This window comes from Mytilus galloprovincialis, chromosome 1, assembly GCF_965363235.1.
Source record: "Mytilus galloprovincialis chromosome 1, xbMytGall1.hap1.1, whole genome shotgun sequence".
Lineage (NCBI taxonomy): Eukaryota > Metazoa > Mollusca > Bivalvia > Mytilida > Mytilidae > Mytilus > Mytilus galloprovincialis.
This window is the reverse complement of record NC_134838.1, coordinates 108,355,327-108,382,849: the sequence shown is the minus strand read 5'-3', so window position 1 is coordinate 108,382,849 and position 27,523 is coordinate 108,355,327. Positions and strand designations below refer to the sequence as shown.

The following is a 27,523-nucleotide window of genomic DNA, read 5'->3' as shown; positions in this document are numbered from 1 at the left end:
ACTATTTTCTTTAGGTGCATTTTGGTCATTAAGCTCCTCAACTTGCCACAAATATATGCATCCCTGGCTTTCAAATGATCTGGTTTGACATTCCTAGTGTGGTAAATCTAGAAAGGTGCTCTTAATGCATGAAATTTATTATAAAGTGTAATTTCACATTGTTTTGTAAAAATCTTCCATTTTTTGTCCACTTTCAGTTGAACAGATATTCTGAAAATTCCCTTCTTTCATAAAAGTTGATAGAAATGATGAATAAGTCACTATATATATTTATTGTCAAAATACATTTTTGATAAAATCTTTCATCGATCATGAAATGAATTATGATGATTTCAGACATACTATGAACAACTAAATGCTTAAGAACTATTTGTACTGGTATTCCTTCAAATATTTGATCACAAATCCTCATAATGGATATTCAAGGAAAATTTGCAAGTAGGGGATGCTTGATAGACTGACATATTAAAAATAAAATAAAAGGGGTAATGAGGCTCCAGACCAATTACCACCGTATAAAACACTTCTGACAGCCTTTTGAATCTGTAAAAGGTGGGTTTTAGAAACAAATTCTGTTAAACCCCTCTTCATGCCAATTCATTATATTTTTCTGGTTAAGTTGCAACTAATGTAGTGAATGAATGAACTAGAAAGGAAGTTCACATTTATTACATGATTCTTGCTGGAACTTATCAATGTTAATGTGACACAAATACTTTACAACATTATTAACATATCACCTGGGTCAATTGTAATTCACTTAACAACATATATTTTTGAAGATATACAAATAGGGATAAAGTAAAAAAGATTACTTTTGATAAAAATCATGTTCCCTTTTTTCCTCCAGACTTAGTTTGAAAAGAACAATACTTAAAAACAATATGAGTCAAGGTCACAAGGTGACAGAAATCCTGCCTGCAGAATTAAGAAGAATACTGTTGTTCTGTTTGAAAAGTAGCTCAAAACTGTAATGAACTATTTGTCATTTAGAAATAACTTCCAATTTTAATACTTTTTTTTCAGCTGATAGAATATTAAAGACTTGGCATAAAATGCAATGCACATTCTTCATTAAAACGTATTGTTAATAAATATTCAGAAAAAAATATATCCATAGATGTTTCCATTTAAAAAAAGTTCATCTAAAATATTACTATAACAAATATCATAACAAGTATATAAAACAAAAGTATGTTTTTAACTATCCTTTGAAAAACGATCAAATAATCGAGAACAAAACAATCTGAATAATCTGTTTTCCTCACTTATAAAGAATAATTTGCTATTCTCAACATGACTAAATTGACTAAAAACTTCAATAATTGATGACATTTCAAACCATTTGTTCTTCGTTTCTCATTTTTCGTTTTTTAAGAATAGGGTTGTCAGAGTCTGCTAAGTTCTTTATTGGACATTGTTCATAATCTACTCTCATTGTTGCTAAAGCATTTGTCATTTCCTCCTGCAAAGAATTAAGAAGTGAGCTATTAAATCAATGTCTATGATAAATGATCTCAATAAGTATAAGTATTATTTACTTTAAATAAATATAAATGGATAATGCGTCCATCTGTCACCGAAATCCCCACTGCATATAACATTATAAAGGGGCATCACTGGAGATCTGTTAAAGTGACAACAAAATTCAAACTAGAATCTGTGTATTAGTTTCATAACACCCACAAAAACATTTGTTAACAAAATACAGACTTAGCAATCACTGTTTAAGAATAGAAACTGGCAGACATGAACAAATTACCAATGTATGTGGTAAATATGAAATATTACCTCGACATGAGAGGATATGTTTATATTGTAATACAAATTGTATTGAAAATGAAATGTACTTTCTTCTGGAATGCCCAATTTACAATAACCTCAGAAGAGATATCACTGATTATATAAAAAAATACCCCAGTTTAGATAGTTTAAATATAAATGATCTTTTTTCATGGATCATGATTAATGAAGATAGCAGATTTTTATCTATTTTATGTGCATACCTGGATAAAGGCCTGCAACTAAGAAAATTAGTTAAATACTCTAAAATATATCAAAATTATCTCCCCTTGACCACTGATCCTTTCTTCATGCATTTGAATTTCAATTATTATTTTATGTTTCTTTAATCACTCTGTAATGTTTATGTCATGTTGTAATTAACGTTATGCTCTTAATGGGCCCTTTAATTTGGAAAATAAAAATATTGTATTGTATTGTATTGTATAACATTTGATTGAGGTAAACTTAAGTTACGAGAATATAAACCTATTTTGGGATTACATATAAACAGATGTAGACAGACAAGGGTAATAATTAATACCCTTTACAGGTGACGGAGGCATCAAAGGTTAATCATATGTTTCTTGTTACGCCCAATAACTTATTTATCTTGTATTTTATTGATCTGGTAAGTGTTAACATGTGTGGCATGTATTATATGGATGTGTTTTGATCTGGATATTGATATAGGCAATCTATATCTAAAGCAGTAAGTCTATGGGGTGTAATTCATCTTTATTTCAATTTTTCTCCATTTTATTTGTTCTTACCTGAACGTCCTGCCACATGTCTTCATCTTCCTTCAGTATTTTTGCAGAAAACAAAGGTGTATCAGGTACAATTGTATTGTCCTAAGAATAAAAATTCAGTAGATACATGTATGATGTGCACTTATTTAATAAAAATTCTTTTTGTTAAATGTGTGTTTTTATATATTTAATATCTTATTCCCACAATATATCCTTTTCCACTATCAAATTCAATAAGTTATTCTTGAACATTTGGTAAACTTCTTTTTTTTAATGATCAAAGTCCAATAACTCTTGAAAAACAGGAAAATTGCAAGAATTTATTTTTTAAGATGACTTCTTTTTTTAGTTACAAAATTGTACAATGTGAAGCTTTCTATACAGTTATTAAGCTACTGTTTCATTTCCGTCTTGAGGATTTAAGGATGTACTTAGGTGCGGTTTTGGAATTTGTGTCAAATGTTCGAACTGCTTGGTGTTTTTCAATACAACACAATGTAAAATATTTTGCCCCATAACACCCATTTATTTTTTCATATAAGACTTAATAGCTCATGAAAGGTCATTTACCAAAATTTTAAAAGATTCTTGATTTTCTTTCTTTTGTTTTGAGACCCAATTAATACCAATGTAAATATATGGTAAAAGTCTAAGCTATCCTTGTCCCGCCATATTTTAAATCTCAAATATCTGGAAAAGGAGGTCCATGACCTATCAATATTTTTAGCTTATATTTATCCTTAATTGATCCAGCTTATAGTATCAATTTTAAATTCTTAATTTGTTAATTTTCACCTAACCTCACCTAAGTACATCCTTAATGAGTAATTTAGTATTTGTAACATACTTTTCAATATCAGCAGATCTTATTTGTAATGAACTTGAGGGAAAATAATGAATTATTTCTGAATTATTTGTCCAGAATTTTTAATTATCCTTCATTTTGGTCACCAGTACAAAGGCCCTTTTCAACAACAATTTACAACAATACTGATTGATATCCATTGATTTGACTTGCCACCATGTAAAACAACTTACTAATATCCATTTATTTGACATAGCACTAAGTAAATAACTTGGTACCCATTCATTTAATGTAAACAACTTACTAATATCCATTTATTTGACATAGCACCAAGTAAATAACTTGGTACCTATTCATTTAATGTAAATAACTTACTGATATCCTTTTATTTGACATAGCACCAAGTAAATAACTTGGTACCTATTCATTTAATGTAAACAACTTACTGATATCCATTTATTTGACATAACATCTTCTATTGATAGTCTTTCTTCAGGAATTGTTTTCAACAAACCTCGTATTAAATCTTTTGCTAAAAAAGTAAAGAAAACTTGTTTTAAATGTAAAATCAAATTATATGAAAATCGTTTTATTTTTCAAAATACAATATTATTTTAATGCTCAATTGAGCACAGTTTGTTACGACCGAAGAGTTTGAAATGGGCCAAGTATGGACACAACATTCAAGCTTCATACAGCTCTGAATTTGGATTGTGTCTAAATATTTAACACAGCAGAGGTTTCCGACACAGAAAAAATGTGGTCTATTAACCTAAAAATTTGAAACTGGACATTTACCTAGTACGATTCAAAAGTCAGATTATAAATACATGATTAGATTCAGCATATCAAAGAAAACGAAGAATTAAAACTTTTGATGAAATCAAACAAAGTTTAATTTGGACCCTTTGAACCTTATGTGGACAAACTTAAAAGCTGGGTCAAAAATCAAAAGTATTATCAAAGTACATATATAAAGTCAGCATATCAAAAATACCCATTAAAGACGTTTTTTTGTTAAAAATTAAACAAAGTAAAATTTTTGATCCTTTGAACCTCATGTGGACAAATTTGAAAACAGGGCATTAGTTCATTAATGTTTATACACAGTTAGATTTGGAATATTACAGAACCCTTAAAATTCAAGACTGAATTAAACCCCATTGAAATTGGTAAAGAAATAAGCAATGTATACAACATATTAGAGAAGTATTTTCCTAAATGGTTAGCCATAACTCCAAAAATCAATTCCGACCTAACTTTTATGGTATGGAACCTTGAGGTATAATTTCATAGAAATCCATAGACTGATACATGAGTTCTTATAGAGAATCATCAAAATCCTTTGTTTGGGGTTCTAAATTCAATAACGGTGAGGCCAATTGCCTCCTTATTCCTAAACAGTTAGGATAATTATAATAACCCATTAAATAAATCCCAACCTATCTTTTGTGGTATGAAACCTTGTGGTACAATTGATATACACTTATACTCAAGTTACTGTCTGGAAACTAAATGTTTTTGGAAGTAATTATGCTTTTTGGAAGTAGTGATGCTAACAGCATCAAGTGAGGTTATACAGTGTGATAAGCAGAAAGATATAAACATTGCAAAAAATTCAAATTCACTGTACATTGAAGACGTGTTCATTTACAAATGTGTAATATTAGCTTTTTAATATTTTACACCATATAATGATATTTTACAGAGTGAATTATTTTTATACCTTCTTTTGATACTTTACTCCATTCTGGGTTAGGAAATTCATATTGCCCATTCCTTATTCTTTTTTTCATACCGGGTGAAATAGCTGCACCATGATTACTATAAAAAGGTGGGTAACCACATAATCTACAAAAAAACAGACATTTTTATTCCAAATGTATACTCTTATTATCTATATAAGCAATAAAAACTTGATAATATTAAACTTTATTAAAGGAATGTGTCTTTTAGCATAATTTCTCTTTTTGGGATATTTACAAAATTTAAACGATAACAAGTAACTCAGTCATGTCCGTATTGTATTCACAGTTTTTATTAAATTGTACTTAGGATAAATCATTTCAATTATACTCAATTATACATAATGTAATAAAGCTGAAATATACCAGCTGATGTTCAAATCATAAGATGGTGCAATCTAAGTACAAATTATAACATTTTCAAATACATGTAATGGTAATTTATTGCAATTTAACCAAACCAAATAAAAAAATAGTGAAACTTAACTGTATATAACGTTTATCAGTGAACAAATGTTTTGAATGCTTGAACCTAACATACATTTAGTAAAGTGTCCTTATACTATACTAGTATATATAAAAGACCTACAGATCTACATTTTTGATGTTGCAAACTTCAATTTAAACTGATATAATTTATTTCTTGTTTTTTTGGTCATTGATATTTACCAAATATCTCCCTTTATTCTTATCAGACAAACTAGCAACCCTTGCAGTACACAGACTGTTAGACTGTTTTCAATTAATTATAAACCTGAAACTTGTTATACTTATAGGATTACTTTCACAATGAAATATAGCCTAGAAGTAGTAGTGACCGGTTATGCATGAAAAATAAAATTCAGATTCTCATTACCTGCCACTTCAGCAAAAATTTGGCTGATTACTAGTATTTGTGATGAAAAAAAAAAAATAAAAATCTAATTTTACAGCTTTCAAAACAGTCAAATAATAAAGGGATATTCACCGTAACACCAATTTATATAATTTGCACATTTTCAGTTTTAAAATTAAAAACAGTTTTCCATGAAGAAATACTTGATCATTTTTTCAATATAGATGACGCAAGTGAAAATGATATGTAAAACATATGTCTTTAAAAGATTTAGGGAACCAGTCAGAAATTCCAGATAAACTTTGCAATTGGCTGAAGATAATACCCCTTGAGCAAAAATTATATGCCTGTTTGATAGTTTGCCAGATTAAAACCATAAGGCATTATATAAGACTGAATTACACTATACTTACAAAATATACATAATAACACCTAATGACCACATATCGCATGATTTGTCATATTTTTCTGGACCCAACACTTCAGGTGCTGTAAAAAAACATGTACAATAAGTTAGAACTATTATTCATATACTGAATATTCAGAAATTTTTGCAATTCTTTTTATTAATGCAATTCTTGCAATTGGTGAGTAGCACAACAATAAGGCTCGTTCTAATATATGATACATATATTATCTTTTATTTTGATATGAGAGAATGTTTATGCATTGTTCATATAGCATGCAGAGATGGTTTTAAAAGTCATTCATCTCCAAAAGATTGGTTTGTTCATCGGTTTATACATCTAACGTAGACATTAATTTGCTGTTGGATAAAAAGTTATAAGCTATAATAGTATACAGTAAATTCCGATATTTGCAATGTTTTTAATTATTTGATTTGAACTCAAATTTAGAATTTTTTTATATGACTTAAACAAGATTTTTCTAAAAAAAATAAAATCCCATTTTTGTCCAAAATGACCAAATCAGGCCACAATTAAAATATTTCAGTTTGCCCAAACCCGACCCATGATGACTGGGTGTGGGTAGGTAGGTAGGCAAATTCTTTTTTTTTTCTTCAGAATTTGCATGAAAATATTAAAAGATCTTAAAACAGTACATCTGTTTTTTTCCTCAAACCTTTGTAGAGTCAACCAAAAGCCATGAATTTAAAACCTCTATACATAAATTAGTCTACTTTATGATTTGTATCCTGAGATGTTTATAACCCTGACAATTGCTACATGTGTGAAAGGGCTGGTGGATTTATGAAGTGATTTTCAACAGTTACATCAACACGATGTTTGTGTAAAAAAAATATCAGCTGACTATGTATTGATTTAATTTGTTTGCAGTTTTTAAACCCTATATCTATTAAAATAGATTAAATGTCCTAAAATATTTTAAATGAATTATTATCTACCATCCATAGTTTCTGTCTTTTTTTTTTTTTTGAAAATTTATATTTTAATAATTACATTAGATGTATGTTTCATTATAATATTTTATTCTGATTGTTTAACTGCACATCACATGTTATTCCGTAAGGAGTTGCATTGCTCAATACAACTTTTCACTCATGATAACACGTGCTCCAACAATAAAGTGCACAGGTGAATTAAATAATAAAATATATAAAATTCGTGTTTTCATGATCATAGCTAAAAAATGTAATTATAAGTATTGAATGCTTCTTTTTGTAACTTTATGGGGTTGTAAAAGCGTTGATCGTGCATACATTTTTAAAATGAAGCGCTTCCGCGCTTCATACAAAATGTACTTCGGTCAACGCACACCCCAATAAATTTAAAAAAAAAAGCATTCAATTCTTAACATTATCACACAGGTAAACTAATTTGGCTATAAATAGATCAAAGCATGTTCTGTAGAATCTCCAAACTAAAAACATATTTGTTATAATTTTATTTCTTTAAATAATCAAGTTTAAATTTTTGAAAATAATCATTATTGATAAAGTATAATTGCATAAAGTTAACATTTTCTGAAGACTATTTTATTTTTAGGTCATCAGGATCCAGAGGCTTCGATCCTCACAAATTTGTATAAAAATCCCACCATAACATGTGTTTACTTTTGCACATGTGAAAAAAATATTTCTGACAAAAGCCAGATTTCTCTTGTCAAAGGGGTTTTATATTTATATTGCAATAAATTATTCAGAAGGAGTTACATTCAGTTAAGATTATATTCTGATTCTGTGAGCAATTATAGTTTTATCAAATTCTCCCAAACAGCAACGTACTGATCTTGTCAACTAAGACTTGTAAATTTGAACTATTTGAATAACAAGAGTGCACACGCTGAAATGTCTCGCCTTCTTTACTAATCATTGATATTATGTTGATAGTCCTAAGTATAAAGCTTTATTACAACTGTCTTATAAACTTAACATTAACCAAGATAACTAAACATTGACCAATGAACCATGAAAATGAGGTCAAGGTTAGATGAACCATGCCAGGCACACATGTACAGCTAACAATGCTTCCATACAACAAATATAGTTGACCTATTACTTATAGTTTAAGAAAAATAGACCAAAACACAACCAGGTGCTCCGCAGGGTGCAGCTTTATACGACCGCAGAGGTCGAACCCTGAACAGTTGGGGCAAGTATGGACAAAACATTCAAGCGTGATACAGCTCTGAATTTGGATTGTGATCAAATTTTTGACATTACATGGTTTTTTTTTACACAAAACAAATGTCAAGATTTTACAAATCAATTAAAGATTTCTTCTTCAAACTTTTTAAATCTAAAATTAAATAGTTGACACAGCATGGTTTCTGACACAGAATGAATGTGGTCTAATGAACTTAAAAGTTTTTTTTTGCCTTTGAGCAATTCACTATGCTGTTGAATATTAATCCTCTCAAATAAATGTTTGAAGAAATTTTCTTTTTATTTATGAAATCTGAAATTTAACCCCCCCCCCCTTTTTTTTCACATCCCCGTTTCCCTTTTTCCAAAACTGATATCAATTCAAATTTCTAATGGAGTTTGCAACAATAACTACTCTTTTAAATACATCATAAAATATTAAAATGTAAATAAAGTGCTTGTTATCACTGAATGGTAAAGATTGGTTGGTAGTAAAAGTGAATATATACATTGTTTATTGTATAAAACAATAAAAAAAACTTCATTAGCAACATTTTATATTGGCAAATTTCCAATGAAGTTATTTACATAAAGTTATTGGCAAATAAAAATAGAAAATGACATCATAGTCATGTCTGGCAAATGTCCAACATACATTATCTAAAAACATTTTAGATAAGATAAGGAAAAAAAGCTTCATCAGCAACATTTTATATTGGCAAATTTCCAATGAAGTTATTTACATAAAGTTATTGGCAAATAAAAATAGAAAATGACATCATAGTCATGTCTGGCAAATTTCCAACATATATTATCAACTACTATTCTATACAAAGAAAGATAACTCCAATTGAAAATTAATTGCTATTGCACAATATTGTGCAATTAGATATTTCTTGCTATTGTGCAATACTGTGCAATTGAAAATTTCTTGCTATTGCACAATACTTGATATGGAATCCTGATTTGGACCAACTTGAAAACTGGGCCCATAATCAAAAATCAAAGTACATATTTAGATAAAGCATATCAAATAAGCCCAAGAATTTGATTTTTGTTAAAATCAAACTTAGTTTAATTTTGGACCCTTTGGACCTTAATGTAGACCAATTTGAAAACTGGACCAAAAATTAAGAATCTACATACACAGTTAGATTTGGAATATCAAAGAACCCATTTATTCAATTTTTGATGAAATCAAACAAAGTTTAATTTTGGACCCCCATTTGGACCAACTTGAAAACTAGGCCAATAATTAAAAATCTAAGTACATTTTTAAATTCAGCATATCAAAGAACCCCAAGGATTCAATTTTTGTTAAAATCAAACTAAGTTTAATTTTGGACCCTTTGGACCTTAATGTAGACCAATTTGAAAACGGGACCAAAAATTAAGAATCTACATACATAGTTAGATTCGGCATATCAAAGAACCCCAATTATTCAATTTTTGATGAAATCACACAAAGTTCAATTTTGGACCCTTTGGGCCCTTTATTCCTAAACTGTTAGGACCAAAACTCCCAAAATCAAACCCAACCTTCCTTTTATGGTCATAAACCTTGTGTTTAAATTTCATAGATTTCTATTTACTTATACCAAAGTTATGGTGCAAAAACCAAAAATAATGCTTATTTGGGCCCCTTTTAGGCCCTTAATTCATAAACTGTTGTGACCTCAACTCCAAAAATCAATCCCAACCTTCCTTTTGTGGTCATAAACCTTGTGTTAAAATTTCATTGATTTCTATTTACTTATACTAAAGTTATTGTGCGAAAACCAAGAATAATGCTTATTTGGGCCCTTTTTTGGCCCTTAATTCCTAAACTGTTGGAACCAAAACTCCCAAAATCAATCCCAACCTTCCTTTTGTGGTCATAAACCTTGTGTCAAAATTTCATAGATTTCTATTAACTTAAACTAAAGTTATAGTGCGAAAACCAAGAAAATGCTTATTTGGGCCCTTTTTGGCCCCTAATTCCTAAAATGTTGGGACCAAAACTTCCAAAATCAATACCAACCTTCCTTTTGTGGTCATAAACCTTGTGTTAAAATTTCATAGATTTCCATTCACTTTTACTAAAGTTAGAGTGCGAAAACTAAAAGTATTCGGACGACGACGACGACGACGACGACGACGACGCCGACGCCAACATGATAGCAATATACGACGAAAAATTTTTCAAATTTTGCGGTCGTATAAAAACTTAACACTGAGCAATGAACCGTGAAAATGAGGTCGAGGTCAAATAAAACCTACGCGACTGACATATAGATCATAAAATATTTCCATACACCAAATATAGTTGACCTATGGCATATAGTATTAGATAGAAAGACCAAAACTCAAAAACTTAACTTTGACCACTCAACCATGTAAATGAGGTCAAGGTCAGATGACATCTGCCCGTTAGACATGTACACCTTACAATTATTCCATACAACAAATATAGTAGATCTATTGCATAAAGTATGAGAAAAACCGACCAAAACACAACCAGATGCTCCGCAGGGCATAGCTTTATACGACCGCAGAGGTTGAACCCTGAACGGTTGGGGCAAGTATGGACACAACATTCAAGCTGGATTCAGCTCTAAATTTGGATTGTGATTAAATAGTTGACACAGCATAGGTTTCTGACACAGAATGAATGTGTTCTAATGAACTTAAAATTTTTGTTTTCTCTTAGAGCAATTCACTATGCTGTTGAATATTAATCCTCTCAAAAAAATGTTTGAAGAAATTTTCTTTTTTATTTATGAAATTTCAAATGAGAAAAATTGAACCCAATTTTTTTAATCACATCCCCCTTTCCCTTATTCCAAAACTAATCTCAATTAAAATTTCTAATGGAGTTTGCAACAATAACTACTCATTTAAATACATCATAAAATATTAAGATGTAAAAAAACTGCTTGTTATCACTGAATGGTAAAGATTATTTTAATTTATCAGTTGGTAGTAAAAAGTGAATATACATTGTATATTGTATATAACAAAGATTTAAGTTGATTCTGGATAAAGAAAGATAACTCCAATTAAAAAAAAATCTTGCTATTGCACAATATTTTGCAATTAGATATTTCTTGCTTACTATTCTGGACAAAGAAAGATAACTCTAATTAAAAAAAATTTGCTATTTCACAATATTGTGCAATTAGATATTTCTTGCCATTGCACAATACTGTGCAATTGAAAAGACTTGCTATTGCACAATACTTAATATAATAATTTTAGATCCTGATTTGGACCAACTTGAAAACTGGGCCCATAATAAAAAATCTAAGTACATTTTTGGATTCAGCATATCAAAGAACCCCAAGATTTCAATTTTTGTTAAAATCAGACTAAGTTTAATTTTGGACCCTTTGGACTTTAGTGTAGACCAATTTGAAAACAGGACCAAAAATGAAAAATCTACATACACAGTTAGATTTGGTATATCAAAGAACCCCATTTATTCAATTTTTGATGAAATCAAACAAAGTTTAATTTTGGACCCCGATTTGGACCAACTTGAAAACTGGGCCAATAATCAAGAATCTAAGTACATTTTCAGATTCAGCATATCAAAGAACCTAACTGATTCATTTTTTGTCAAAATCAAACTAAGTTTAATTTTGGACCCTTTGGACCTTAATGTAGACCAATTTGAAAACGGGACCAAAAGTTAAGAATCTACATACACAGTCATGACAGTTAGATTCGGCATATCAAAGAACCCCAATTATTCAATTTGGATGAAATCAAACAAAGTTTAATTTTGGACCCTTTGGGCCCCTTATTCTGTTGGGACCAAAACTCCCAAAATCAATACCAACCTTCCTTTTATGGTCATAAACCTTGTGTTTAAATTTCATAGATTTCTATTTACTTATACTAACGTTATGGTGCGAAAACCAAGAAAAATGCTTATTTGGGTCCCTTTTTGGCCCCTAATTCCTAAACTGTTGGGACCTAAACTCCCAAAATCAATACCAACCTTCCTTTTGTAGTCATTAACATTGTGTTTAAATTTCATTGATTTCTATTTACTTAAACTAAAGTTATTGTGCGAAAACCAAGAATAATGCTTATTTGGGCCCTTTTTTGGCCCCTAATTCCTCAACTGTTGAAACCAAAACTCCCAAAATCAATCCCCACCGTTCTTTTGTGGTCATAAACCTTGTGTCAAAATTTCATAGATTTCTATTAACTTAAAATAAAGTTATAGTGCGAAAACCAAGAAAATGCTTATTTGGGCCCTTTTTGGCCCCTAATTCCTAAAATGTTGGGACCAAAACTCCCAAAATCAATACCAACCTTCCTTTTGTGGTCATAAACCTTGTGTTAAAATTTCATAGATTTCCATTCACTTTTACTAAAGTTAGAGTGCGAAAACTAAAAGTATTCGGACGACGACGACGACGATGACGCAGACGACGACGCCAACGTGATAGCAATAAACGACGAAAAATTTTTCAAATTTTGCGGTCGTACAAAAATCTGAACTTTTTTTTCAAGTGGTCACTGAACCATGAAAATGAGGTCAAGGACATTTGACATGTGACTGACGGAAATTTCTTAACATGAGGCATCTATATACAAAGTATGAAGCATCCAGGTCTTCCACCTTCTAAAATATAAAGCTTAAAAAAAGATAGCTAACACCGCCGCCGCCGCCGGATCACTATCCCTATGTCGAGCTTTCTGCAACAAAAGTTGCAGGCTCGACAAAAAGGAATCTAATTCACATGATAAAGGAAGATTATAATTAAAGACAACAATTTATCAAGAAATAATTCCTTTTTATTCAGTAAAAACAAAATCTTCTTGCAAGATTGTAAATTCCCAACTTTCGGATCCATTTCCTGTCAGAATAACATTGAAAATATTCGATTGCACATGGTTTTAACAAATCTACCTGAATGTTCTTATCAGATATTCGTTTACACGATGAAATTAACATTGAGCATATACGTAAGGGTTTGGTAGTACAGACAACTAGAGCGTAAAAAAAACTGTGCCACTTCACATGTTTCACTAGCCTGGGGTCCTGGCTAATCTTGTCAGTACCTTACGACGCGCAGCTACAATGGGGTGGATCCCAGGCTAATGTTTCACTTCTTTACGTTCGTTAAGTCAGAAGATAAAAACAGAGAACATCGAATATTGATTAACTGCATCTCTTATGCGCTTTCTTTTAATCTTATTCATAGTTACTTTCAAACGCAAAGACGACAAACTTTAAGTTTTATACGATGACGGAGCGGACACGAAAAAAATCCGCAAAAAAAAAAATCTTCTAAAAAACGTCAAAAAAAGAATTTGAGTCAGCGGGTTTATTTTGGGTCGGTCGCGTTTGGGCAAACATACAATCTTTTTATTTTGGCCTCACAATAATAAATGCAAGTTGACTTTAATTGAAGTCTGGAACTGGCATGTCAGTTAATTGCTAGTAGTCTGATGTTATTTATGTATTATTGTCATTTTGTTTATTTTCTTTGGTTACATCTTCTGACATCAGAGTAGGACTTCTTTTGAACTGAATTTTAATGTGTGTATTGTTATGCGTTTACTTTTCTGCATTAGCTAGAGGTATAGGGGGAGGGTTGAGATCGGGTTGAGATCTCATAAATATGTTTAACCCCGCTGCAATTTGTTTGCGCCTGTCCATAGTCAGGAGCCTCTGGCCTTTGCTAGTCTTGTATTATTTTTAATTTTAGTTTCTTGTGTACAATTTGGAGTTTAGTATGGCATTCATTATCACTGAACTAGTATATATATTTGTTTAGGGGCCAGCTGAAGGACGCCTCGGGGTGGAGGAATTTCTCGCTGCATTGAAGACCTTTTGGTGACCTTCTGCTGTTGTCTGTTCTATGGTCGGGTTGTTGTCTCTTTGACACATTCCCCATTTCCATTCTCAATTCTAAGCAATAATTTCTGAATTTACAGTAGATAGAAACTGACAGTAAACTATTTATAATTAATGTACATACATGTACATGTATCATAAAGTACATAAAAGTATTGTTAAACCTACCAACATAATATGGTGTATAACATGGTGTCTGTAAACTTTTTGTATGTGTAGTAATTTCTTTGGCAAATCCAAAATCTGTCAACTTTAAAATGCCTTCTGAAGATTTTCTTGTATATAGCAAATTTTCTGGCTGCAAATATATAAACATAAAGTTAACACCCCAAATAAGAACAACAAATACTATGTGGTTCTAAAGATAGATTTTAAATGGTACAGCACTAAAGTCTGAATTTGATTAATAAATACTGATCAACAGAAAAAAATAGTAACTTTTAAATATTGCCACTATGATTTTCTGTTACAAAAAAATATTGATTTCATTAAACTGTTTGTTTCCAAAATTAAAGAAATTTAATAGGAAGCTCACATAACCATATCTCTACACACATAAAGCTTACATTATATGATCAAGGGATCACAGATACCCTGTCTTGCAAAAAAAATATTGCTATGTAGATCACTACTAAAATTTTATCATCTTGAATTCCTACCTTTAAATCTCTGTGTGCTATGTTCATGGAATGTAAGTAATGAATGGCACTAGCCACCTGAGTTACTATTTCTGCTGCCTCTGTTTAAAAAAGAAGAAAACAAGTTTCAAATGTCAATAAAGAGATCTTAGACCCTAAAAACCTACACTTGATAGATATTTTCAACACTATCTAAAGCTTACACATTCTTTTCTGTCTATTGATATAAATGAAATTTATCCACCTTATATCAAACTTTCATAATCCAATGACTTTTCTACACCTTGAAATCAAGATTGCTACTACTAATATTAATAATCTCAATATTTATAACAAAGTGGACAAATTTCAATCCCTTTAATACATGGGAATGTTATATTGTCTCCCTAATAGTGCATGAAGTGCACATCTCTCACTTATATTCATACAGGTGTGTTGTTTTACATTTCAGTGATCATTATCTTGAAATTCTTACAAAAGGTTTAGAACAAAGGTTACAGATACCATAATTTGCTTTAAGCTTTGACTGAAGTTTGTTTAGCTGTTGTTTCATAACATTTACCTCACAAATCTTTTCTTTCATTTTTATTTTTCTCCATGTGATCTACACATATGTAAATTAAAATCAAAGGTTTTTACCTCTTTCTGTGAATGCACTGTCAGCTCTTTCCTGTATTCGACTGAACAATTCTCCACCTTCCATACTAAAAAAAGTTATCAATGTTAGAAGAGTGTACATGATATCCAACCATACTGATCATTTAATTTCTAATAATGTTTTTTCTTGCTTTTTTCATTATATTAAATTTATGTTTGATGTCTCATTATTGAGTGAATAGTTAAAAGTTTTTAAATTATTTAAATGATCATAAATGGCAGACAAAATAGTTTTTCAACTATTTAAAAACTTTTAAGTAAGGAAAACAGTTTTGTATTATATGATGACTGTGGTCATATATCAATTATCATTTATTTTTTATTTTGTTTTTAAAAATGTTTTTTTTTTGGATATATTTTTATCTTGTTTATGAAATGTATATTGTACTTTTCAGTGTTTTCTGACAATCTTTCCAACAAATGTTAACTTGTATACAACTGCAAGTATTATTTGCTAAAATATTTTAAAATTAGAATACAATCATGACAACATATTTCAAATTAGATATAAGTGTACATAAACTACTTTATTTGTGACAGAATCAGGGGTTAAATTTAAAAGTAGGGTCATTCATGAACTTTTAGAGTAACAATTCAATGGTCCACTATGGAAAATGAAAGATCTAAATTATTACTCTTGGGAACAAAAAAGTCTGGAAGTTTAATAAATTTGAATGATTCACTGATCACAAATATTAAATTCTTATTTTACCATTCCATCACTACAAGCAGACATCGCTGACCACTGTAGACATTTTCATAAACATCTATTATTCTGACAATATAAGGACATCCTGAAGCCCGCCAATGTAAATCAACTTCTCTTCTCGCCTTTGGCACATCCCGCAAGACCTGAAAGAAATAATAATGTTATGTACCAGTTGAAAGTTTTCTTCAATCCAGTTAGTTTTAACAACGTGTGACATGATTTTATCAGATTTTGGATATAAAAATGCATTTAATCATTTTCAGTATATGTTGGTATATCTTCTAAAGACACTTAACTCAATCATGTCAATAATGATAGAAACCCAGGTTTTCCCAGGCTGGGCAATACTCCCTGAAATGGGTAATGCTGGGCATTACTGGGCAATATGATTTGTTAAGCTTATTTTAACACAAAATAGTAATGACTTGTTGTAGTTTCATAGTATTATAGCTTAATATACATATTTTACAATGTTTTATACAGATAACCATTGACAGTCATTTCTAGAAGAATGAAAAATTCAATTTCATTCTCTTCTATGTAGACAGAATACAAGATTTGCATTTAAGGATACCTAGCTTGTAAATTACCAAGCATGCATTGTTTCAATAATCCAAACTTTCATTTTATTGCACTGTTTAAGTGAATTGTTAATTTTAAATGTTATACATTCATATTGCTAAGCAAACACCCTAAGGGGTCATGCCATTAACACTTATAGAATTGAAAGGGCTGATTATTGTTAAATAAACAAACTGCATTATAATTTGATTAAATAACTTATAAATTAGTGACAGTACATACATACTGGTGCTTCAGAGTGATGACTAAGTTTAAAGAGTATAATCTTGAACCATATTGTAATTGTGATATATTGTTAACTAAAAATGTAATTAAGGATATAGAATGCTTAGCTATTGATTTATATAAAACTGAATGGCATAATAAGTTGGTTTCGAATGAATATGCCAAACTTCGTACTTATAAATTATTTAAAACAGAATTTAAGGTAGAAAATTACATTTGTAAAACTATTGCAGGGAAATATAGAAGTGCTTTTGCAAAATTTCGCTGTGGTGTTGCGCCCCTAAAAATTGAAACGGGCCGGTATCAGAACTTACCTATTAATGAAAGAATATGTTTTAGTTGTAATGATACCATTGAAGATGAGAAACATGTAATTTTGAAATGTCCACTATATGCAGATTTTCGTGCTGTGTTGTTTAGTCATGCTAATTCTTTCTGTCATGATTTTAATAGTATGTCAGATGACGATAAATTTGTATTTTTATTTAGTGATGAAAATGTTTACTTTTATACTGCCAAAATCTGCTATGATATTTTACTGAAAAGAAAATGTTTATTATATTCTTAACATTTGTATACTTTTAATTTGTTTTATGTTACTCTTAACATCTGTATACTTTTAATTTGTTTCATGTTTTATGTATGTATATATATATATGTAATGTATATACCATTTTTATAGTCTCTCATAACTCTTTTTAGAGTGGCTCTTGTTTTATATTGGAAATTGTAATATTATGTAAATGTTTTACAAGAGGTGAGACTCAAATAAAATATTGTCTTGTCTTGTCTTGTCTACATATACATTATCTAAATGGTAACTGAACAAATGAACAAAATAGGTTATAAATATCTTATTAATGTATTACATTTGTGTTTGATCACTGAATCCTCTATAAAATTCAGACCAGTATTTTATATTGCCCAGTATTGTCCAGTATTACCCACTAAAACCAGCGTTTTCCCAGTATTTCCCACTGGTCTGGGCAATACTCATAAAACCCGGGTTTTTGCCAACCCTGGATAGAAATAAACACCTCTTAAGAATATTGACTTGAAAATTCAAAATAAATGATACTTTTATCATACTGAGCTCAAATGGGACTTGAGAAGTTTCTGGAAGTAACCCTCGTCTTCCCATTATTACATTTTTTTGTGTCAGAACTCAAATCTTTAATTCTTCAGTTCATACTGATCGTCTCTATAGAATATGAGTCAGAAGGGTAAATTAAAAGGAACCATCGATATGTAAATTTTCTTTATTTAGATAAGGCTAATCTTTTCAAATCAGTGTTCTCCCCAGGCCGTTTTAGCGTCGCGGTACCGCGACGCTATATTTTTTCACCGTGATGCTATAATAATTCCCGCGACGCTATAATTATTTTGAAGATGCTATTTTACTTGTCCTCAATTTTGAACTTTCATTATCATATATTATCGATTATGATCATAAAAATTATATCACCTTTAATTGTAATCCCTTTAAGTCGGACACTAAAGGCAATAAGGAGATTAAATAGCCAAGTGTTAATTGCCCTCAGGGTGATAACTGTTTGGATGCGAATATCCCAAGCTGACACTTGTGACATGACTAATACCACGTGTCTGCAATCACCAATTTCGACATGGAAAAATGCAATCACAGAAACAATTCAAAATCTATGTTTTGTATTACGAAATTTCAAAGATTGAATAATTTCTTTTTTTAAAGGTCGTTTATTTGTACAACTCTCTAAAAAATACTTTCTTTCTCTTCTGGTAATACGAGAGCGAGAACTTTGGTTTTGAGCTAAAATTAATTTTATACTTCTTTAAAAAGTGATCATAATTGGCTTAAGTTTATGTTTAATTCATTTAATGCATTAAAAGCGTCTTATTCATTCACAATCTCTTGTCAAACAATGTTTATTCTCGGACTCATTTTCGTAAATTTTTCTACGGCCGCCATTGCACATTTTTGTGTAAACTACGAATCGGAACCGGACCAGATATGACAAAAATCCGCATTTTCACGACAATGACAACAGACGGACGGTAGACAGAAAAAATATACCAATAGAGAAAACTACGCATTAATAGACTATTTGTTAGATAACTTTGTTGAAAATATGTATCATTTTGATGAAAAGATAAGAAACAACTGGGACTAATTCATTCAGTGCCATGAAACAATGAATTTCATAAACATGATAAAAAAAAGTTTTTAAATTGATATTTTGTTTTTGCTACTTTTGCTACTTTATCTAATTCTTTACTTAATATAATATAAAAAAATAGTTAATTTTGTGTACTAGATATTTAGTTTTGTATATATACAGGTTGCACTATAATGAACCATTCATTCATTTGTTTTATTGTTGGGTAACTGAAAGCTCATATTTATTTTTATTTGGCACAAGAGGAAAAAATAATTCTGTAACTATAAATGAATAAAGAAAGCATAAACTGAAACATATAAAGGAAATAGAGCATCAACGCGACGCGACAAATGACATTAAAAAAAAACAACATTTTTTTTACGTAAAATGTGATGCTATCCAAAATTTCTGGGGAGAACACTGTCAAATTGATTAAAAATTAATAGTTTATCGACTCTCTAAAGACAATTGAAATATTTGACATAAACGGTAAGCTATAGTTATAATTTTTATATTCTTATCTCTGAAAGTTATAACAATGTACTCTTTTAAATTTATGATGTACTTAGATCATAAGTTCCTTGTTGATTAGTCGCATACATTTTGATATTGCTACTGGTACCTGACCTAGTTGCCCTATGTCCCCCTTGGGACGAAGAGGATTAAGTCAGTCAAGTAAGTCACTGGTACTCGACAGTGGTATCGAAATATTTCATTTTGGGGAATTTTCGGTGTCAGACAATGGAATAATGGACTCAAGGCTAAAGTTTAAAATGTATCTTATTATGTTTTGTAGGGTTTTTATGGGGGTGAAGTCCCCTATTAGTGATATTGTTTGGCTCAAATAACAGCCGAAATTCGGCCTTTTCCCCTAGAGAAAATTCCCAATTACTGAAAAAAATGGCTTAAATTCCTCCCAAAAAGTTTTACATTTTCCCCAAACAGTGATGGCATTGGTAGTAATGTTTGTAAATATCGTATTCATGTTATCATTTTGATATTAGAAAGCACTTTTGAGATCCGGTTTTCTGATCAGAATCATTATGGTGTTTGTAACACATGTAGTTTTCAATGCATTGTAAGTACCATCATTGCTTCTGTTTCTTTCCCCTCTCCGAAAGTATCTTTCAGGTTGAAAATGTCTGACAACCAAAATATACATGAAAAAACAGTGCAAAAAGACAGCAAAGGTCAGGAAAAAATCGGAGATGTGTTCAGAATAAAATATACAAATTTCCCAATTTCAATAAAAAATATGCATTTTTCCCAATAAAAAACGGTAGAGGTAGTTTTGAAAAAAGACAACAATATCACTGCCTATTACAGAAAATAAATCAATAATAATAAAAAAAAAAAAAAAAATTAGGAGAATTTTTCGTTGTACTAATGAACTTAAAATTGTTCAATTTTTTTTGTCGCTTTTTTAATTCCCGCATTTGCACAGAACGCAGAAATCTACTTCCTTCTTCCGGTCTCGTCGTGAGACTTTGAGTAATCTAGTAAAATATATGAACTTAAGGAACACAATACCAATATTTCATTTTTAATAATTCTTTGTCTTTGATATGAATTAACGTTACCTGATGTATTGCGTTTCTTTGTTTACATTGAACATGGAGTCATAACTTAAATAAAGTCACAAGTAAAATCCCTAACAACAGATCCAAAATTGGAAACATTACGGTATTTCCGTTTCTTTTTTTAACAAATTAACAAGTTACAAAAAAAATAATTCATACAGACTTCCTCCCTATTCACAGGTAATGCCTGCCTTGTATTATTTATATGATTACACTATTGTGGAAGGCAGTGTCTGCGCGTACCCGCATGTGGGTACGAATAGTCAAATTGACATTCGTAGGCTACGCGTACCCACATCCGGTTTTATAATAAAATGCAATCAAATCGGGAATTAAACGTGAAATACAGAAATTATCGATAATATGGGGATTTCGAGAAGAACGAGTGAAGGGTATGACAAATAATATTTTCGAATTGTATTTATAAGTTAATAATATATAATAAACCTTGCAAATTAAATGCACACTGATTGAAAATGAAATATACAGTCCTGTAAAATATAATATCCAAATTTTAAGTTGCTTCCACGCCTCAGAGGCAAAACATTTTTTGATGCGCTGAAGGATTACATTTTCGTCAAACATTTTGTTATAATTTATTAACGAAGCTTTCATAGAAGATCATTGGCATCGGCCTTTGTTTATCAGATATAATGCATTAGGCCTTAATTTTTCCTGTCGAATTTTTTGCCTCCGTGAATACAGGAAAAAAATATTCTGTGAAAACTTTATTTTCTCTTTATTTTTTGTGTTTCCAGTTTTTCTTTTCTCTGCAGCTGCAATTTACTCCGAGTTTGTTTTTATATACAATTGTATAAAATTAATCGACTGATACTTTTGAACAAATTGTTCCAATTCATGATAACTTTGAAATGTCTGCCCCACATGTATATCACTCTTTTCCCATTGTAAGAATATTTATTAACCGAGAAAAACTGTTCACTTACATATATATAAATGTTTACAAAACTTCTTAGTAGTTGATCAATTTTATTCACTAATTGCGATAATTTCTGTATATATTTTACGTTTAATTCTGATCCCGGCGATGGCAATTTATTTAAAATAGGATGTGGGTACGCGTAGCCTACTAACGGCAATTTTGCTATTTGTACCCGCATGCGGGTACGCGCAGACACTGCCATTGTGGAATAAGGAACCAATTAGAGACGTACTAAGATGAAATGATCTTGGTATTCCACTGTCCAGAAAACTTTTAAATTAATACTCAACTTGACCAAGGCTATATTAACCAATCAGAATATTAGAAAATATATACAATCTAGTGTTCATTGAGTACTGATAACTCAAAATCTGTTAACATATTGATAGATTCTAATTTTTTGTCATAAATGAACACTGCCACTGGGAAAGGAAAGTTATCCCTCATTTGAGAGATTCATTTAGGAAAACTGTAATCGATATATGTTTCCCCCACCTGTGAATAAGTTTTATTTATGATACCTTTAAGGCACATTTTTGATTTGTTGTCTTCTGGAAACATTCTACAACTTTTCCATTAATACCAAGCCCTAAAACACTTCCGGTTATTCGGTAATCATCGCTAATGGGGTTCTTCTTCGGTTGTAAATTTCTGTATATTGGTACATTTTGTATCATACTGGAGAGTCTTTTCTTTATGAAACCGAAAATTGTGATGTTTTTTGTGTGATACGGTAACTAAATGTAATGTTTAAATGGTCTTTCACAATACTATTAAAAGTGTGTATAGACTCATTGATAATCTGTCTGTGTGTCCTTGTGACAGGAAGTGACTGGATTCTTGTTCATTTTGACAAAAAACCAGATATTTAAAGCTAAATTAATTACTGATTTTCTTACCTAGAAACATTGTCGTCGGGAAGAACAAACGCATTCTTTCAGCAACTCACAACTAAACTTCATTTTATATATACATGTAATAATAAAATGAAAGACAAGTTATGTTTTCTAGACGATGGGATTAGAATTTCAATTATTTCATTTATGTTAATAGTATGAAATTCAAAACAGTGTAGCTGTGGCCATTGATTGACCCATCAAAATCATCCATTGACTAGGACAATTTACGTGAACGTTTGTCTGTAACAACCACTGTTCATGACGTACCTACGATAGACATTTAAACTGTGGGGTCAACAAAGGTTTCTTAACGCCTTTAATTATAAAATAATTCGAAAAATTAATCAGGAATAACCTTTGTGTTTTGATTTATATAATTGATATATAAATCAAAATATCGTGTTATTTCTGATTAATTTTTCGAATTACTTTATTTAGGTGTTGAGAACCTTTGGTGACCCCATAGTTTAAGTGTCTTTAAAAAGTACATAGTGAGCATTGGTCGTTACATACAAACGTTCACCTAAATTGTCCCAGTCAATGAATGATTTTAATGTGTCAATCAATGGCCACAGCTACACTGTTTTGAATTTCATACTATTTTAGAATTCATTTTTTTATGGAGAGTATAATTCTCAGTTGGTTATAATTATAAGTCACAAACATAAGCTGTACATGTAACATCTCAGTATGTGTCAAATCCAAACAATCTGATTGCTACTATTGAAATACATGAGATCACACAAATAAACAATACACAATTAAAATATGTAACAAGAACAAAAAATGTTTTAAAACAACATAATGTTTTAAAGTAAGTTTGCTCTCTTTTCTTGTCTGAAATGCTAACCAACAATTAACGAAGGGGTATACTCAGAAGTTACAGGAGTACTGTTCACTGTATTATATTTTAATCTTCGTCGGCATTGGGAAAATTAAGCCGGATCATCTCTTAAAAGTACACCGAAATAATTTACGGCAAAGTTCAGTTCTTATTCAACCTGTCCAATCAACTAATTTTTAAAAGCACTTTATAAAACACATGTCACAGACAGAGATAAGAAACGGTACTGTGATCGGGCTCTAAGATAATTTTTGGGTGAGCAGAGGCCATTTGTTCTTATATTTTCTGTAATCTATATCAAATTTCATGAAAGGGTGTTCTAGAGCATTGGACACGACATAAGAGGTGATGCAATGATGCCAAAGAAGCAGGGATTTGAAAGCATGCGAGAAAACGTTATCTAGCATTATTAGGCTTAAATCCGACCTTTTTCTAACTCGAATAATTCAGTGCCCTCTATCCACTACTTTTCTCGAGGGCTTGAAGGAGTGATTGAAGTGATCGTAATATAACGACTGGATTATTCGGGTTAACCTTTTTCACAACAGTTTAGATTACGTCCGTCGAAAAGGTGTCACGTATTTAGACGTATATAATATACAATTTTATCGCACCGGTTAAATTATCACGTTGTGATTGGTTTAACGCCGTCACGTGGTGCCCCTTATGAGACCGTAGGGGGTTAGTAAATTTCATAGTGGTTCAGGACGCGTTAATAGTGACGTCATCTATTAATGTTGATGTGTTTCATTGTTTATTTTTTAACAAAACGCAGCAGAAAAAGTCAAGCGTGCGATAAATTCGTTATACGGTCAACTACTGATCCCCTACGGATCCATAGAGGGTGAATAAAATCCATAGGGGATTCGGCCTCCGGCCTCACCCCCTATGGATTATACTAACCATCTATGATCATCTATGGATCAGTAAGGGGTCAGTAGCGAACCATATAACTTACAATGGCCCATACTAAGAAAAGGCGAATATCCAAAATTGTCAACACGAGAAGTTTATTGCACCGAGGTTGTGTGTGACTGCATGGTTGCTATAAACAATAACGCATAGCTGAGAGGATGATGATGGAGAAGATTGTTACTCCAAGAAAACATTTTCAATATTTTTTAGAAATGGTGGTTTAGTTAAGGAAGAAAATAAATGGTTTTATGATGATGTTTTCCAAAACTTTCACGTAAATTGATGGCGTCATGTGTTAAAACATTTTTTTGGCCAATCATCAAATCGGTATACATCATTTAATATGCCCGGTCGGACGACCCTCTAAACCGAATTGGTACGTCGTCCGTGTTAATAAGGGTCACCCGAGCCGCGCAATTTAAATGATATATACCGATTTGCTTGGTCAATAACTTTAACATAGTCACTAGGAAATTGTGTATATTTAAATATTAGATTAAGGTATCGAATTACGACAATTGTATATTACTTGCATGGTTGTTACAATTATTTATATGATATCTGTTTGAAGAATCCAAATGACTGAGAAGAACTGGGTTTGTAATCTTCTAGAAGAATTGTTCCACCTTGGTTTAAATGATTTGTGGTTTTCACCAAATTGATTATTCTGTATGCAAACATGATCAACCATCATATTATAGTTATAAACAGAGACTGTGTGACATTGTCAAACAAGAGTTTGATACTACTTTTATAGATAGTTCATCAAAATGTTTGTGTATACATGTAGATATATGATATCAAATTTTTCTTTGCACACATATGTATGTAAACCAATACCCAAAATTTACAAAAAAAGTGTATTGCTAAATTTAGATTGTCATCACCTAATATAGCTTTTTCAAAAGTGATTTTTTTTCAAAGGGTTAAATATTGCAGTGGTGTCTTGTCATGGCTTTGTTTGGACTTGTTTGTTTGCTTTTTGGCCTTGAATGTTTGTCCCTAATATTTTATTAACTATGCATTTGCATTCAGATATCGCAGATCAAATTTTTTCGTTCATAGTGTGTTAATTTACGTTTTTTGATTGAGTTAAGCCTGCCAATTGATATTTTAGCGTGTGTTTTTCTATGTTGTGATGTTATGCTATTGTTTCAGAAAAAGGGAGAAGGTTTGGTACCATTAAAACGTTTAATCCCGCTGCAAATGTTTGTACCTGTCCTCAGTCAGGAATCTGGTGTACAGTAGTTGTCGTTTGTTTATGTAATTTATACGTTTTTCTCGTTTCTCCTTGTTTTATATAGATTAGACCGTTGGTTTTCCCGTTTGAATGGTTTTACACTAGTAATTTTGGGGACCTTTATAGCTTGTTGTTCGCCGGTGTGAGCCAAGGCTCTGTGTTGAAGGCCGTACATTGACCTATAATGGTTTACTTTTATAAATTGTTATTTGGATGGAGAGTTGTCTCATTGGCACTCACACCAAATCTTCCTATATCTATATAGGAAAGGAAAGGTATTATGATGTAAATATAAACCTTAGAATCTGTACATTGTGTCTAAATGATATAGAGGATGAAATGTATTTTATTTTATCATGTCCTTCATATTCAACATTGCGTGAAATTTTGTTAAACCATATTATTGGCGTTAGCCATCTGTTCATAAATCTTTACAAATTGTTATGATATTGTAATTATTATATTTATTTATGTTGGCCTAATTTGTGTTGTGTGGCCTGATAGTTGTTTACAAAAAAATCTTATAACTGTACAATTGAGAAATCACTGGAACAATCACAGAATGATTGGAACTTTCCATTTGACTTAAATAATGATTCCAGAATGATCCTAATAACAGATGCGTAATTTAAATTTCTATATTTTACTAGAAACTTCCGTTGTAACTTTCTAGGACGTTCCATTTCTAGAGTGTTTTAGACATTTAGGTGACAACTATATATATACAGACACTAAAGTTAAACTCTCATACTTAGACATTGGTGTTATACTTCTTGTAAACTTTTGTATAATAAATCTTGTTAAATTTTATAATTGATTTGTGTCTTTTGTTGGCTACAATTTAAAGGTGCTTTCTGGCCGTAACAATATATTAAGCTTCTAATTGAAAAGACTTATGCAAGTTATGAAAATAAATATTTAGAGCACTGTTTAAAGCTCTGAAATGACTGTTTTTAAGTTGATATGTAATCAATTGTTACATGTATTTGTTATTTCGAATTATATTTACATTTCTGTCTGTTTTGTCATGATCGTACAATTTTGTAATCTAAATTAATTATAACTTGAACAAACATTTTGTTTAATAAAGAATTGAAAAAAATAATGAAACAATAAGACGTTGTGAGCCGGCGGACACGGATCTGCATGTATTTTAATTAAATAGGTTAATCGTACTCCATTTGTTTATGATATTCAAGTTATCTGAGTTAACAGTACGTCAGTCGTTGGATTCTGTGCATTTGTAGTGCGGCGTAATAGCCTACTTAAAGGCAAACTTAACATTTATTTGCATTTTAACTTTTCGTGTGTTTCCTAAATATAGTTTGTTTAGCCACAGCTTTTTTGAAATGGGATCCACTGGCTGATACAGAAATTTTCATAAATGGGGGCCCACTGACTGCCTAAGAGGGGCCCTCTCCAGTCACGCTTCAGTGATTCCCTATATAAGCAACCATTTTTTCCCAAAAAGGCTGGCCCCCTGCCCCCCCCCCCTAAATCCGATCATGATCAACAAAATTATAACTGTTCATGTATACCAGAAGAAGAAAGTGGTGAAGATTAAACCATCCATTCTTAAATTTTACGGACGCCATCACGAGTTGGTTGTCCATAATGGAATTCCTGTTACAGGATGTTCCAATTGCTGCAACTACAATCCCGTCACCTTTTCCTCGAATATGACCTAGCTACTGAATAAGACTTACCACCGTTTTTGTTATTCATTTGATTGTTTAGCTAAAATTTTAGGCACCATGATTTGTAGATATCAATTTTAGATTGTGCTAGTGCTAAATGCATGCATGACGGCTTTG

At 30.9% G+C, this 27,523-nt stretch overlaps 1 protein-coding gene across 1 annotated transcript; it reads right to left on the bottom strand.

Annotated features, from left to right (window-relative positions):
* Window positions 1-653: 653 nt before the first annotated feature.
* Window positions 654-22,645, bottom strand: LOC143049997 (MAP kinase-activated protein kinase 2-like). The gene is made up of 10 exons (XM_076223789.1): window positions 22,333-22,645; window positions 16,347-16,486; window positions 15,617-15,681; window positions 14,999-15,078; window positions 14,508-14,637; window positions 6,333-6,408; window positions 5,066-5,190; window positions 3,786-3,871; window positions 2,556-2,636; window positions 654-1,465 (listed from the first exon to the last, which is right to left on the bottom strand). Exons 1-10 carry the CDS (start codon window positions 22,486-22,488, stop codon window positions 1,337-1,339), a joined length of 1,068 nt encoding a protein of 355 aa, XP_076079904.1. The 5' UTR covers window positions 22,489-22,645; the 3' UTR covers window positions 654-1,336.
* Between the last annotated feature and the right edge of the window lie 4,878 nt (window positions 22,646-27,523).

What these genes read in the sequence shown, in the direction of transcription:
- LOC143049997 (XM_076223789.1), bottom strand. Translation starts at nt 22,488, where the DNA reads ATGATACAAAATGTACCAATATACAGAAATTTACAACCGAAGAAGAAC. An exon ending in CAGTGCATTCACAGAAAGAG is followed by an intron (nt 15,079 to 15,616) that starts GTAAAAACCTTT and finishes TTTTTTAAACAG; the next exon opens with AGGCAGCAGAAATAGTAACT. An exon ending in GAGTAAAGTATCAAAAGAAG is followed by an intron (nt 3,872 to 5,065) that starts GTATAAAAATAA and finishes TTACTTTTTTAG; the next exon opens with CAAAAGATTTAATACGAGGT.